At 39.9% G+C, this 15,499-nt stretch overlaps 2 protein-coding genes across 2 annotated transcripts; both read right to left on the reverse strand.

Moving 5' to 3' along the window:
- Positions 1–1,265: 1,265 nt before the first annotated feature.
- tspan34a (tetraspanin 34a) lies at positions 1,266–4,007 on the reverse strand (the record flags this gene model as incomplete). The annotated part of the gene is made up of 7 exons (XM_080521173.1): positions 1,266–1,322; positions 1,755–1,847; positions 1,964–2,104; positions 2,712–2,819; positions 2,964–3,038; positions 3,358–3,570; positions 3,951–4,007. The coding sequence occupies 7 exons, from the start codon at positions 4,005–4,007 to the stop codon at positions 1,266–1,268; spliced, it is 744 nt and encodes a 247-aa protein (XP_080377299.1).
- A 2,578-nt stretch (positions 4,008–6,585) lies between these two features.
- On the reverse strand, positions 6,586–15,208 carry rab3da (RAB3D, member RAS oncogene family, a). The gene is made up of 5 exons (XM_080518863.1): positions 15,073–15,208; positions 11,782–12,015; positions 8,061–8,179; positions 7,100–7,224; positions 6,586–7,026 (listed from the first exon to the last, which is right to left on the reverse strand). Exons 2-5 carry the CDS (start codon positions 12,013–12,015, stop codon positions 6,839–6,841), a joined length of 666 nt encoding a protein of 221 aa, XP_080374989.1. The 5' UTR covers positions 15,073–15,208; the 3' UTR covers positions 6,586–6,838.
- Between the last annotated feature and the right edge of the window lie 291 nt (positions 15,209–15,499).

A 15,499-nucleotide genomic window follows, 5' to 3' on the forward strand; every position in this document is an offset into this window, starting at 1 on the left:
TTTCATAAAAATTGGCTTTACTTTAAGATTGTGGTCATTTCTGGTAGTAATTGTTTGAAAATATAGATACTTTCATCAGGTATATTCTGCATCACAATCAAGAAAAACTTGAATGTTTAAATTTAAAAGTTATTATGGCACGATTATACTGGTCCAACCCACTCAATATGAACATTTGGCTGTATGTGGCCCCTGAATTCAAATATGTTCAATTCTCCTGGTTATTGCAATATTGAATTTGTGCATTTAGCTACTTGAAAAATGTGATGAATATGTTTCTCTCAGGATGAAATGGTCAGGTAATCTTTAATACTACTATTATAAGATCATTTGTTTTGGATTTCTCAGAACAATGCAGAGGGTTTTAATTCTGTCTCTAAATCTCTGTAAGTACTTTATATTAAAAATAAAAAAAACATGCAAGAGGTTGTTGAAACACAACCTCCTTCAATATATCACTCGGTACTTAATGTGTCAGCTCAGAGTAAATAAGTTACAGGAAAGATTTTAATTGTTGTGAGTAAATTTCCTACGAGTCTGATAGAACCTGAACTCTGCAGTCTTATCATCAATATTAAACAATCAGTGTTACACAGGATCAGTTAAATGCAGTGGGACATTCCTCACTAATCAAGTATTTATTGTGGAATTACAGTGTCTTTTGACAATATACGGTATACTTTGACAGGTATACAGGTATATAATTTCAAGTCTTACATGGGTCATGTTTATTCCAGCATTGCTGGGTACAAATTTTATGTGTAACATACATAACTTAACATCCCATTACCATCTGACATTTGCGCAACATTAGCGCATACCTGTATTGACTAAGGGAATCCACAGTCAATGTGAACATTATGCAATGAGTACATTTGTTACATTTATTATTGCAACTTGATTAGATATACAAAAACAATTCCATTACAATATTGCTGGTAATATTGTAATATGGCATAAAACACCGACAAAACATCAACAGATTATGCTGCACCGCGCGTCATCTCACATTACAAGCTGAATGTATCAGCACAGCACGAGCTCAGGATGTGTCGCTTCTAAACATAAATAAATCCCAAAATAAATGTGCACAGATACAGTTTCAAATCAAAACGTTAGACCCGCTGAATACCGATCTTTTTTTTTAATACAGCACAAGTGAGTTCCTGCACACTGTGGAATATTTATATGATCATCTGTCTGTCACGAATCAAAAATATACATGGAAAACAACAATGTTGTTGGTTGGGCCTCAGTAGGAACTATCACGCCTTCTTGCCGATTTTTACGTAGAGAACCATCGAAACCACCATTGCAGCAACCTGTGAAGACATCGACGTTTCATTTGAAGTCAGTGAATAGAGCAGATGATACAAGGGAGATTTGACAAGTTGAATTGCAAATAGTTACATAGTGTTCCATAAATAACATCCCCAAATGTTGTGTATAATCTGTGTTCAGTGAGTATCAGAGTATCCTGTCATAATGTTCAGGTCCAGGCTCAACAACCACAATATCCACACAGCTTGTGAGTGAAGTCATTGTTGCCCTATGCTTCAGCATTTCAAAATGTTTCAAAAAATATATATCATGACATTACCACACAAAGATCATGAGATTATAAATAAATAAATAAATAAATTCTATGATTTGAGCTAAGATTAGCTATGTTAAAAATGTTCAAAAATATTTAACAAATATAAAACTTGAATTAAGTACTATCTACAATAATATCCATAATATTAAAATTGTACCTCCAGCACAGCAATTCCCAGAGCCACACCTGCAACTATCGCAGCATTTTCCTCCAACAGCTCCAGAAGCTTATAGAAGCAGCCATCAACATCCTGCAAGGTAAATGAAAACAGGCCTTACTCCAGGAAACAGAAAACTATTGTATTTTATTGTTTTTGTTGTGATGTTTCATGATGTTAAATGCAATGACTTTTGGTGGGTATCATACCGAGTCAGAAGCTGCGTCCATATTGCATTGATTCAACGACACTGTTGCATTGCAGCATTCATTTGGATACAACGAGTCAGTTTTGTCATAATAAGGCGAGTCAGTAAAATCTGTGTAGTTCCTGTATCCGCAGCATTCGAACTGGAATGAAAAACCAGATGTCAAACTCTATAAAAAAGTTAAGAAATGTTTGTTTGGTAGATTAATTAATTGTTGTAACAATAGTTGGCAATACAACACTGACAGAGAAGATGATTATTTTTCTTTAAATGGTGCAGCATCTATAAGGGGCATGCATTTGTGGGATGATTGCAACTAAGCCACTATGTGGATTGTACCTATGAAAAGAGGATCTAATACCGAGCAGTTTTTCTTTGCAGTTTCTATTGCTTCTGGTTATGAGCTGTGTTTGGCTATTTCAAATGTTTTTGTGGCTTCTGTTTGGTCAATTAATACGTTGTCATATTGATTTTTTTTCTTCAGATGTCTTTTATGTTCATCATACCACTAAACAAAAGTTGAAGAAAAGCTTAGCAGGGGAATATTTGGCACATTTTTCATGCTAACAACCGACATGCTCAGTAGTGCCCATTACCTAAAAAATGTACAGTATGCTCTTTAAAAACATTTCACCTATTAAGAGGGAAATAAACAGACTTTCCAATGGTTTAATTAATGTAACCATGAATTTTGAAGAAGCAGTATTACAACAAGAAACTATGAAAAACAGTTTTGCAAAACATAATACCGTGTCCATCGTAGCATTCCACAGAGAAGTCATACTTTCATCATTTCCGTAATCTTTTTTAATTTTGGATATAACTTCCTCCTCCAGATTGATCAGAAGTGTGTTAGCCTGAGAAACACAGACAGGAGCCCATCAACAAACTTTGGATGGTTTAGAGCAAAGTTATTTTGTTTCCAAGGTCATATATGAGACTACAAGTACAGTTTGACAACAAAGACGATTCCATTGTATTTGCTTTGTAAACATTCTCACCACATCTTTGAAAACGAGCAGCACAATGGCTCCCGCCACCTCCACCAGGAAAATAATCAGCACAATACAGAAGAACTGCAGGAGCACAAAACGACACATTCAGCTGGAAATCCATCAACGTAGAACATTTCTACTGGTACCAGACTTTTCCTTACGTAACAAGAAAAAAAAAAAGCATTTTCTAAAAATCTCTTTAAACAGATCTTATTGAGGCTCAGATTTTAATGAATGTTTTTTTTTAAGGTTAACCGTTGGTGGGTGGGAAACATTTCTTTCTATTTCGTACAGAAAAAAAAAAAAGTAATTAGACCAGATTTATGGATGAATTAGTATTTTCTGAGGAATATAATGTGAATCCGTTCTCTGGACCTACGGTCCATCAGACACTGCTTACCGTCAGCAGCATGCACCTGCTCTCCTGGACGGCTCCGCAGCAGCCCAGGAAGCCAATGACCAGAAGCACACTCCCCACTGCCATGAGCAGGTAGCTGACATTAACCAGCTGGAACAAGCCCTCTGGACTGTCCACGCTCTCCAGGAAACCCAGCAGAGAGCCACTGTCCACCTTCAACCAAATCCCCACTCCCAGAACTGCGCCACCTGCCAACTGCAAGACGGGTGAGGAGAGAGAACAGAAAGAAGCAGGGCGATGATGTCGGGATATGAAAGTCCAATCAAATTGTAATAAGTGTCATATTCCCAGGTATGCACACCAACACTCAGTCACAGAAACTTGTCCAGAAACAACAAAACACATTCCAACTGTTCAATGAACAAACTATCTGAGAGTCATCACTTGACACACAACAAATCAATTAAATGTCGTATTTAAAGCTCTTCGTTTATGCAATAACTGCAATTATACATCACAGATACGGTGTTTTAAAGGTTTACCTGAAAGCAAGAACCATTTACTTTCTTTGATGCATTACCACACAAGGAGCCATACAGGAAGTAATAGCTAAACGAGGGAAGTGTTATACTTACAAAGATGATGCCATTGAAGACGAACATCATAATTTTGAGAAAGCCGGAACAACACATCTTGGCTGTTTGTTTGTTTTTCTCTCACACTGTTGAAGTAAAACAGAAGTCTTTCAAATTGAAATTAATTTTGACAAATACCCAAAGTGCCTCATTGCTTCCTTTGTCATCATTTGACTCTTATTTTTTTTTAGAAGAAGTTGCATTTGACCTGATGGGGGAATCAATGGGGCAAACAGGCAGCTGGGTGGGTGAACTACAGTTTGCTTTGGTTGTACATTAACCACACTGACTGGATGGTAAAAGGAAAGCAGTCCTAATCTTCTTTAAACAAGGTACGTCTTTCACGCTTATGTGAAACTTGGTTTCGGTTGAAGCGTCACACAAGTTGCTGGGTTAAGCTACAGCTTCATTTTAAAGGCCTTTTGTCAACAAGTCATCAAGCAGTTGAAGTTTAAGATTCCCACTGTGACTTGAACTTTAGTCCAATCAAATGCCTTTTCAAGAGTTACTCAAAATATTCAAATCAAAGTTTTGATTCAGTTGATATTTATGCTGCAACTGACACGAAACCATAAAAGCACCATAAAAGCACTGAACTTTCTGTTCAGAGTTCAGATTTAGAGCTACTGTTAACATTTCCTTCTTCATTGTAACTCTGATGACAGGAGTCAGATGTTTTCGAGAAGCAATAAAACACTATAGTACAAATAAACTCACATCATGGCTGCATGTAAGTCAGAGAACGAGGAACAGAAATATAGCAGATTTCAAACTCGGACCATTTTTTGCTGTTTGTAGATACAGCACAGCATTGCTGTTAACAATGATCCCATTTAATATATCTGTTTATACAAATGCTGAATACATTGAACTGGTAACTCACATCATGGGAAGGCATACTAGTAAACCACTAACCTGAATTTCTGAACACAAGGAAAACAAATAAGTGATTCATCATTTCTCTAATCATGAGTATTAAGGATTTGGTCTCATAAACCACACTGAAGGATGATTTTCCTTATTAAATTAGTGCCGTTAAATAGCAATTGTTTAGTTTTTATGAAAAAAATGTTCACACACATTTTTGTGTGTACTGAAAATCTTATTGCTATTTCTCTTCTGCTAAAACCATGTTTAATTGAGGTATTTGTTTTAAAGTAGATTGAGATAAAGACTTATGTGTTTAGTCTATCACAATTGTAGATTTATATATATTTTTTAAAAAGTGTAAATTCTTGAAGTTCATACCTGTGCTGCAATGAAGTCTGCGTGTCCAATGAAGATGGAGCTATAAGGAGTGTCTGCTCAGCGAGGCTTTCGCATGCCCTTTTATCTTCTCACAGGTTCAACACACACACACACACACACACACACACACACACACACACACACACACACACACACACACACACACACACACACACACACACACACACACACACACACACACACACACACACACACACACACACACACACACACACACACACACACACACACACACACACGGAAAAAGGGAGTTCACGACCTTCATGGCAGTGACATGGTTTGTTATTGGGATGACAAATGCTTCCTGGTTGAACAAAGTCTAAAATACAGAAACATTTATAGTTTCAAAATGTACAACCCATTTACAGTTAAGCAGCATAATTAATAGTCGTGTTCATTAATGATTTGTCACTTTCAAAAAGTGGAGACAGTCCGAAGATTCTAGAATGCTTTAACCCTGCGTATGAAGAGTAACCTAATCATTGATCTATTTCCAAATGTTTGACAAAACGTTGTCATTCGATTCAGTGAATAATTAGGGACAACAAACAGTATTAACATTATGGGTAATTTTATAAAAAAAATTTATGATCTGTTGTTTGGAAAAGCCACACAGTGCTATAGCTGTGAGCACTCTCGCCTCACAGAAATACTATTCACAGTTCGAGTCAAGACTTTCTGTCCAGGGTTTGAATGTCTTCCCTGTGCTCTTGTGAGAATTTTGTTTTTGTACTCATTTTCTCTCTGTCCACCTTTAGCTGTGAATGATTGTCTTTCTGTGGTTGCCTCGTGACAGACTGCTGACCTGGCTCGGGTGGAACCTGCCATCATGCGGTACCTGCATCCTCGAGTCGGCTCAAGTGGCGGCGTAGAAGATGGAGGGAATGAATACAATCAGGAATGTATTGAACACAAAAAGAGTTTTCAGACAAGCATGGTGCATAGATTCATATATATTTATATCCATTTCAGGAGGAACTCGATGAACTTGGCAAATTAAATGCTGAACATTAACCATTAAATACACAAGAAGAGAAAAATAAATTAAAGACAAGGGAGTAAATGGATTACATTCACAATGAATGACGCAGCACCTTCAGGTGAGAGTGACGTCTTCTTTCAGGTATGTTTGACTTTGCACTGGACAGTGAGGGAACCTTGTTTCAGGATCATTTACAAGATGCACGCGGTACGTAAAGGGACAGACAATAATGCAGTTTCATGTAACATCCACAAGAGGGTAGCATTATATAAACAAATCGGAGCGAGTCCCTCTCTGATGCTTTTTTTTTTTTTTTTTTAATCACATCACCATGAGCAACAGGTGCTGTTCACCCACCTCTGCTGGAGTGAAAGGTGTGTAGAAGGCACAGCTGCACAGTGCAGCTCTTTGGCATCTCAGTATAATGGTCACATCAGATCTTATGAGGAAGTGCTTCAAACACCAAATAATAGTGTAGTTTACTTAAAAAAAAAAGAAAAAGAAAAAAGAAAGCCTAAGTGGAGCTGTATGGGCTTGATGGTGGTCCAGTAACGTTAGTAGGTATTTCTATCTGTAGGGGTGTCGACTTGTGAATTCAGCTGCTGAAATTATTTAAAAAAAAAAAAACTTTACACTATCAACACGTACAGCCGCTCTGATTGGCGTGAGGCGTGTCCTTCAGGTCGCCCCCCTTCGGATTGGCCGACGGACTGGCGTTGCCGTTGACCGTCTCGTTCATCTTCTCGCAGATGACGTCCACCAGTTTGTCGAACACCTGTTTCACGTTGATGTTGTCTTTGGCACTTGCTTCGAAGAACTCGAAGCCTGGGGAGAAGAGTAAATATTGAGTCATGTGTCGCTGGTCTCCTCTCATCCAGCATCTGTGGTGTGTACTGACCGAGCTCTTTGGCCAGCCTTTGCGCGTCCTCCATCGGGACCTGCCTGTCATCTTCCAAGTCCAGTTTATTGCCGACCAGAACCACCTGAGCGTTGTCCCAAGAGTACGTCTTGATTTGAGTCGCCCTGGTAAATGACAATGCAACATCTTTGACAACAAAGAACAATAAAACCCAGGCAGAGAGCATTCGTCTCCGTCTCCACACCACAGTCACTGAAGAAATGCAGCCTTTTGAAAATGTTCAAAAAAGTGAATGTTCTCTAAATACTGTTATATAAAGAACTGGGTATGAAACAACATATAAATAACACATAGCTACAGGTATGTGCGGGCGACGTGCTCCACTTCATTAGTGCAACACAGCAAGTATGTCAAATTGGAGTCAACTATGAACAGCATGTGTTGAATGCGGACAATTTCCTCAATAAAGTTTCTATTAATACACTGTTGCTATAGTGACTATTGGAGAAATATGCAGAAGTGCAAAGAAGACGAATCTACAGTGTATCCAAAATGTAAAGAATGAATCCACAGCAGGTAAAAGATAGTCAGATATGCATCGTTTTATCATGAATATTTGTTCGACATTGAAGCAGTTTGAGCCTTCATACACATTCCTTTTTAATGACGGATGATTATTTCTATAGTATTTACACTGAATGTCCAAAATGACGATTAAGTTTGTTTTGCTTTTGTTTGCTTTCAATTTCTCTGTCTTTTACTTTTAAACAACAAAAAAAAAGGTACTTCATGTTGAGATTTCCTAATATGAAATCACAATTCTATAATTTTAGGTTTTGCCATTCCTATATAATAGATCAACGTCTCCGAGACAGATCAAACATCCAACTCAGAATAGTTTTATTGGTCATCATATTTTACAATTGCTCTCTTCAGTTGGAATCACACACACGCCAGTGCTGGTTAATTAACGTAGAACTGTATGTGTACGTCTACCTACCAGTCCTGGACAGCACAGAATGACTCCTGACTTGTTATATCGTACATGAGCAGGAATCCCATGGCTCCTCGGTAGTACGCTGTGGTGATGGTCCGGTAGCGCTCCTGTCCTGCTGTGTCCTGCAAACACACAGTTTGTCGGTGAATTATGACATCCTACCATTGAATTTACAACCCCTCCTTCCAAATAAATGAATGAATGAATGAATTGGGCCTGGATATGAACTGTGTCCGCTTCTCTTAGCTTCAGCATTAGCATAACCAAAAGTAGTTGTTTCCAAAAAATGCAGCTTTGTTATTATTTCACTAGACTCCTGTTCACTTGAGAAGGAACCTCTGGGTATTCCCGACTCAATCCTCCTGACAGCAACATGAAAGACAGTATAATTAACTTCAGTCTGTATTCACAGTGGCTGTGCGAGCAATTAGCAGCCTTAAATAAACATGAACATCCATATTATAGAGGGTCTTCCTGTCAACTACTGATGTTCTCAGGGTGTCTAAAAATGATTAAAAAAATAATTATATATATATATATATATATACACACACACACACAATTGTTTAAAGGTTGTTGGGAACCTTACAATGCATTCCAAAGCTCTTCTTGAGGTAGCTCGAGGCCTTGAGTTTAAATCACGCAAGTTTTCTACTTTAAGGCTTATTTGTTTATTAAAATTTGTCCTCATTACGCTGGTAACAAATTAACAAAACAATTCATAGGTTTCCTTTCCAATTGTTTCCCTTTATTATTTACTATTTATTAAGATTGATCCTAAAAAAAAATAAAAATGAAAGCATCCTACTGGGAACAAAATGCAGAGATTTGTCCTGCTATGACAGCCATTGAAACGTTCTGGTGCCCCCCAGTGAGGCCCGGTTGTAGGACAACTCCTCCACAAAACTGCAAGCCCGGACAACTCATCCATGGATGAGATTTACATGTTTTTTTTGAGAAAATGAATCCTGTGCAAAATACTTTTACATATTATCTCTAATTGATATTTTATATATTTTCCATATATCTAGTATATGCCCATATATATGTAATATAGTATATAATATATAATAAATTGCCAGCAGCAATCATGCACATTATGAATTATAAACATTGATATGTGGGCTTTTTCAGCCCTTTGTCCCGTGTTGAACTTTGCTGAGGATCAGGATTTCATAAAATGAGCTGAACCTTTCTAAAGCAGTCCCATGAATCTCATTCAAGTTGCTCTGCAGCAAGTGATGGGTCGGCTTGTGAAACACCAACGCAACATCTTGACACCAGTATTACTGCATGTATACTCCGAATATAAAATTTAATCCAAGTCGACCAGCAGAGACTCTCTCGTTAATGTACCTGTGATAAGATTTTATTGTTGTTCTGCAGGATTTTAATATGACCATGTTTTTCACTCCAGTTACATCATTTTATTTGTCCTCTCTCGTGTAAAAGTACGAGGCTGCATCACTATCAAGCGGAAAAGCCACACTGCCCTGACTACATTAACCCATACATTAAAAAAAAAAAAAAAGTATTACTTCCTTCTAACAGGAGTAATGTGGGTGAGTTGTGGGCTTCCTCTAACATGCAGTAATAGATCCGTCCCTGGTGTCAGTCCGCTCGGTAAGCACATTCGGCTCCGGCAGCTCGAGACCATGCATCTTTCATGAGCCCTGCTGTCTGGGGACAATGTTAAACATCAACTGTCATTAACTCCAGAGTGTGAGGAATGAGTTTACATCCATGACAGGCAGCAGCATGCAAGGGCGGAAAACTCAGGAACGAGGCGAGAATGACCAGATCAGCAATGCACCGATGCTTTTAAAAAGATCTGCATTTTGGTGAGAGATGTATTTCACATCCTCGTAACGTCATTAATTACCTCGAGTTGAATTACAGCTCTGACGTTAAAGAGACTGCAACGTTTTACACTCAATTCTTCTGAAATATTATCTGTCGAACCTGTTTTCTCTGTACACATCTTGCGAAGGGAATGAAAACAGCCTTCTGAGCATTCGACCACAAATTATACGGAGCCTTTCAGACTTCACATATACAAGAGTCACACCTCATTCAGTAGCCTAACGAGGCCCTTTCTGTCGGCGCGCGGACGTCGTCACACATATAATCAAAACATGCAAATAGCAACAATTTAGATGTAAATGTATTGGTGTAGTTATGCACTTCCAGTGACCTAAGGACTCTTAAAACTGTCTGTTTGCAGATATATTGTTGTAAGCCAAGGACTCTTCCCTGGAGGCAAATGCAAATCAGCAGTAAAAATATGCGGCCGTGTGTAAAGAGCAAGTACAGCGCAAGGAAAATGTTCGCTTTTCTTTGGTTTTTTTGGTTCATCAAACACGTGACTATTACTGGAAAAATAGCGAACAGTTAACAGTGAACCATATGAGGATTTGATTTAGTATTCATTGTTGCCGTTTTCAGTGGTTAACACACTCTTCGTAGTGCGAATTCCCGGCTCAAGTCTGGGCTTGGGGGGGCCTTTCTCTGTGGAGTGTGCAGGCGCTCCCTGTAGGTTTTTCTACCCACGGATGCTATGCTTTCTTCTCACCATACAAAAACATTTTTGAGGTTGACTTGTAAATTGCCAGTAGGTGTGAATGTGAAGAGTGTGTGACTGTCTGCGTTTGTCCTCGGGGGATCAGTCCCAGCATCCTGTGACCCTACGTTGGCTAAATCTACATAGTAAATGGATCTACGAAGTCAACTTTCACAAACCCATGTGGAAAGAAGACATTTGGGAAAGCCTAGTACAGAAAAGAAGTGAAAACAATAACATAACCATTTTTCAATCCCATTAAAATGTTTTGAGGGGCATGAAGTTACTAGATGTTTTCCTTGTGTATGCATGTTTTTTCTTCAGGTGCCCTGGTTTCCTGTCATAGAGTTTGAGTATGATTGCCGTCTCGAAAATTGCTGACAGGCGTGCGTGTCAGTGTGCGTGACTATTTTCCCTCCGATGACCTTCCGACCTGTTCGAGGTGTTTGCTGCTTTCATCGTTGGTCGTAATACTTACTAATAGGCGCTTAATGAAAAGGGATGTGTTTTGTGCTGCAAATATTTGAAGGAAGCCAACAATTGCCATGGGACGCGCATACATTTTCAACAGAAACCAAGAGGCTGATGATTTCTCAATGGAAGAGCAAAATCAGCCCAAAATCGACATGTAACGCAACAAATCTGATCAAACGGTTTGATAGAGTCATTCTTCATCTCTTCATTAAAAAAGAGAGAAGAAAACACAACTAAAACTTCTGTCCTTTGGCCCTTATTGGTCTTTCATCCAGCAGCAGAGAGGAATGTGCGTGCAATAATAAAGAATTTGAAAGAGGGAAGGAAGTAGAAGCTCCTCTTTAGCAAAAGAAAAAAAAAAAAAAAAAAGCGTGATTCCTGTCATGTGCACTAAAACCAGACTGACAACAATGTGCGAACCCTCATGTGTCTTCTCAACATTTTAAACCACTTCCTCTCTTGCCCCGGTCGTACAAGTGTCACTGTAGGTAAGAAACATTTAGAAGTGTAAAAAAACAAAAAAAACAAAAATAGGAGTTTTTTCCAACATTACTGACAATCTGTATAGATGTATGTATAGATGTATTAGAACAGAATTATATTCCTGCTTTATCTCCTGTATCTAGACTCTAGTCTTTCTGCCTGCATAATATTTCTCTGATTAAAGTGTTGTTCATTTCGCCATCTCACCCATATCTGTAGTTTGACCCTCTTGTCGTTCCTGTAGATGGTCTTGACTTTGAAGTCGATGCCCACCGTGCTGACAAACGCCGAGGTGAAGGAGTCATCTGCATAGCGGAACAAGAAGGAGGTCTTTCCCACACTGCTGTTGCCAATAATCAGCAGCTTGAACATGTAGTCGAAGTTCTGGTCAGCTGGATCTCTCTGCTCCTGGACCACCCCTGGATCTCTGGCTAATGCCATCTATTCAAACAGAGCCAGACGATGAGAGAGGAGACAGTCGTCCAAATCAAAACTCCTCCAGAGAAAGCCGTGCGTACTTTCCAGATAATGAGAAAGCCAAAACCTGCTACTGAAATGGATTACACAACCGCTTCATCATTTAAGTAAGAGTCAGCATAGCTTTTGAGGTCCACTGCTTTTTAGTGTACACACTCGTTTTTGTTTTTTTTAAATGTTACGGTTTCACTGATGGTGAAAAATGGTTTGTATGACATTATACACAAAAGTATTTATAATTTCAGTCATTTAATAGATTATACTGTTGAAAAATGTCAAAAAATAAACATATGAACTTCTCAGAGATTCAATTATAGGTTTTCCAATGACCAAATCAAAGAAAACACACTCTGCTGTTGACTTGAGGATAAATAATGCGTTAGATAGAGTACGATATAAAATGCAATAAAGTTTTTTTATACCATTTAAAAACAAACAAAATTCATAAAATCCTTTGACAAAACAAACAGAAAAAAATGTGAGTCTGTCAGTCTCTCTGTGTCTGTGCCGTGACGGACGGGTTCATGGTGTACACTGCCCTCACAAAGTGCCAGCTGGGATCGGCTCCAGCCTCGCTGACCCTAAACTGGATCAAGCGATATAGAAGGCAGATGAATGGAACAACAATCCAACAGGCCAAGCCAAGAACATTCAATCAAAACAAAGCTACAGAATGTGAGGAAATATTTTGTTGAAAAGGAACACCAAATAAGGACAAGGGAGAGCAGTCTGCCAGTCCTGTGTGAGTGTGTGTGTGTGGAGTCGACAGGTTCACTCACTCATTTTTACGCGGCTAGGAAAAGTGATCAGGGCAATCTTTAGATCAGTTCTAACTCGTGCAGGGAGCAACAATTCGAGTCATGCTAGGTTGTCTGTAAAAAAAATCAGGCAAGCTGAGCTCCGTCTGCACACCGCTGTGGGCCGGCAGACAAGTAAAGACATGCACATCCCAGATAAATGATGATGCTGCCTGCTGGTTTGCTTTGTTAAATGCTGAATTACAAATGGCAGAATCCATCACACACAGCGTGAAGAGGCCTGTCTCGTCAGCAATGATGTTAAGCTGTACTGTAATGATTATATCCAGGAGGGAAATGTGTGGGGCGACGCAGATGCAGAGGTTTACCTCCAAGTTTGTTCACATCACTGACAGACACCGACCTGAATATGGTTCTGTGCAGACACACAAACTAAATCCCAATAATATAGAATGTATTTGGGTTAAGTTGGGTAAATCTGTAGGGGGTTTAAGGTGTTAAGGAGGCGTGGCCTGTGACAGACCCAGAGCTTCAGGGACGAATGCAGACGAATGAAAATATTGTTCCTTTGGCCAGCACGACTTGTGTTTGTCCACCTATCCATCTTCACAGCAGTTAATACATTCAGTGTTGCAAAGCTGATTACTATTGGCCAAACCCGAGGACACTGTGGACGTCATCAGACGTCAGATGACACCCTGAGTTTAAACTGCAGACGCAAACATGTCCATACAAACAAACTATGAAATACAATTTGAGTTTTGCTTGGACACACCTATGGACCTCACCTGCTGTTTACAATGAGATATCAGAATGTGAAAAAAACTGAACCCAAAAAACTACTACCTGAATTGAGACAACGTGTGTGTGAGAGAGTTGGCAGGTGCAATACGATTCAAGGTCGCTCTGTGAGGAAGGGAGGACAATTGACTTCTGTTGAGAAAAGCGTGAGACAAAGTTTTGCGACTTGAAAACGTAGGCCTTATTTCAATGCCAGCATATCAACTCTTTTGCAAGATGCCACGACTATTTGCCCAGCTGATTAATCGCCCATGCAGTAACAACATGCAGCTCAGGAGCGGAGATGTTATTTTAACATGAGTCACCAGGATAATTGAACTTCCTCAAGCCTCATGCGTCAGGTGTCAGACTGGTCTTCATCGAATTTCAGCAAGGAATGCGAGACTGTTTGCCATGATATTAAGAGAAAGGCCTCAGATTTACACACTCGGAAAGCAAGATGTCAGAAAATGACAGTGCTCTGTCAACAATCTGTACAACATGAATCACAGCCAGGGTGTGCTCTGTCTGCTCATCCTGCCCCCCTATCAGTCATTCGCCTCTCCCTCCATCCGATTCGTCACATGAGCTCATGTTAAGAACTCATAGGATCGGTTGACACTGAGCGGTGGGCCTGGGGCAATAGATTCTCCTTCCCACTATGTGTATTTAATCCATCACCCATCTGGTCATTCATCCACCCGCTGACACTCTCGCTAAAGCGCACACACAAACACACCCCCACTTATCTTCCTTTACTTGCTCATATTCATCCATCTATGCATCCCTGCTGTCATCATCCATCCACATCTTGCCCTGGTCCCACCCAACTCTCCCTCTCTCTCTCTCTCTCTCCATCCCTTTGCATCATGGCCAGACCAAACCATCCATTCATCCACACATGCAGCCTCCCTCCCTCCCTCCCTCCCTCCCTCCTCAGAGGCTGAGTCTTTACTCTTCCCTGGGGACCAGCTCAGCATTTCCACTTCCAGGACCATGATAGAGGGAATTGGGCTGCGTGCTGCTCCACACTTTGAGCAATACATCAAAAACGCACGCATGCGCGCTCATATCAGCAATGAACCTGCCAACAAAGTCGTGAAGTGTTAAGGTCTATGCACTGCACCCCCCCCCCCCCCCCCCCAAATAAAAAATAAATAATTTAAATTTAAAAAATTTAAAATAAACTCCCCTTTGAATCGTGATACATAAAGTGACTTCAAACCAGATGTTGGCATCTTCGGTACTGATATAATTAATTAGAAGAGTTTTCAGCTCTAGACGTGGCCGCGACTTGGCTCCTTTCACTTGTTGGCACTTAAGATAATTATATGCGTAAAAATCATCCGCATATCGAACAGAACTGAAGATAAAGTTGATATTTTAAACGGCACAGTAGCAACAAGCGTGCCGCGCTCCACCATACGGTAACTCGGCTACACGTTCGTGACATTTAAACAAGCTGTCGCGACTGTTTTCTTACCTCGGCGGGTGTTTTTTGTTTTTTGTTTGGTTTTCTGGCCTCCCCTGTCCACGTGAAGCCGCAGGTTGTGCGCTCAGCACTGCTGTCTGGTCGGACTGCGCTGCGCTGCACTCCGGTTCAGCTGCTGCGCTCCCGGATCTCCACACGGGGCAAAGTGTCCGTCCGTCACCGGGACGTCCGCCGTCAAACTCAGTCAAGCTCCGGTAACACCAGCCATACACATCCGGTGCTTACTTTCAATATAAAACCACCGCTTAAACGAGGATTACAGCTCAGGAAGTTGATATAAAAAATAAAAATAAAACTTTGATTAAGGTACAAACTGTACGTGTAAGAAAATTAACGTATGCAAGACTTTTGCACAATGTCTTATACAAGATTAGTTCGAAAACTGCACTTAACTACTGCACTATGGAAGTAAAACTGC

This window comes from Blennius ocellaris (assembly GCF_963422515.1).
Source record: "Blennius ocellaris genome assembly, chromosome: 3".
NCBI classification, from domain to species: Eukaryota; Metazoa; Chordata; class Actinopteri; order Blenniiformes; family Blenniidae; genus Blennius; species Blennius ocellaris.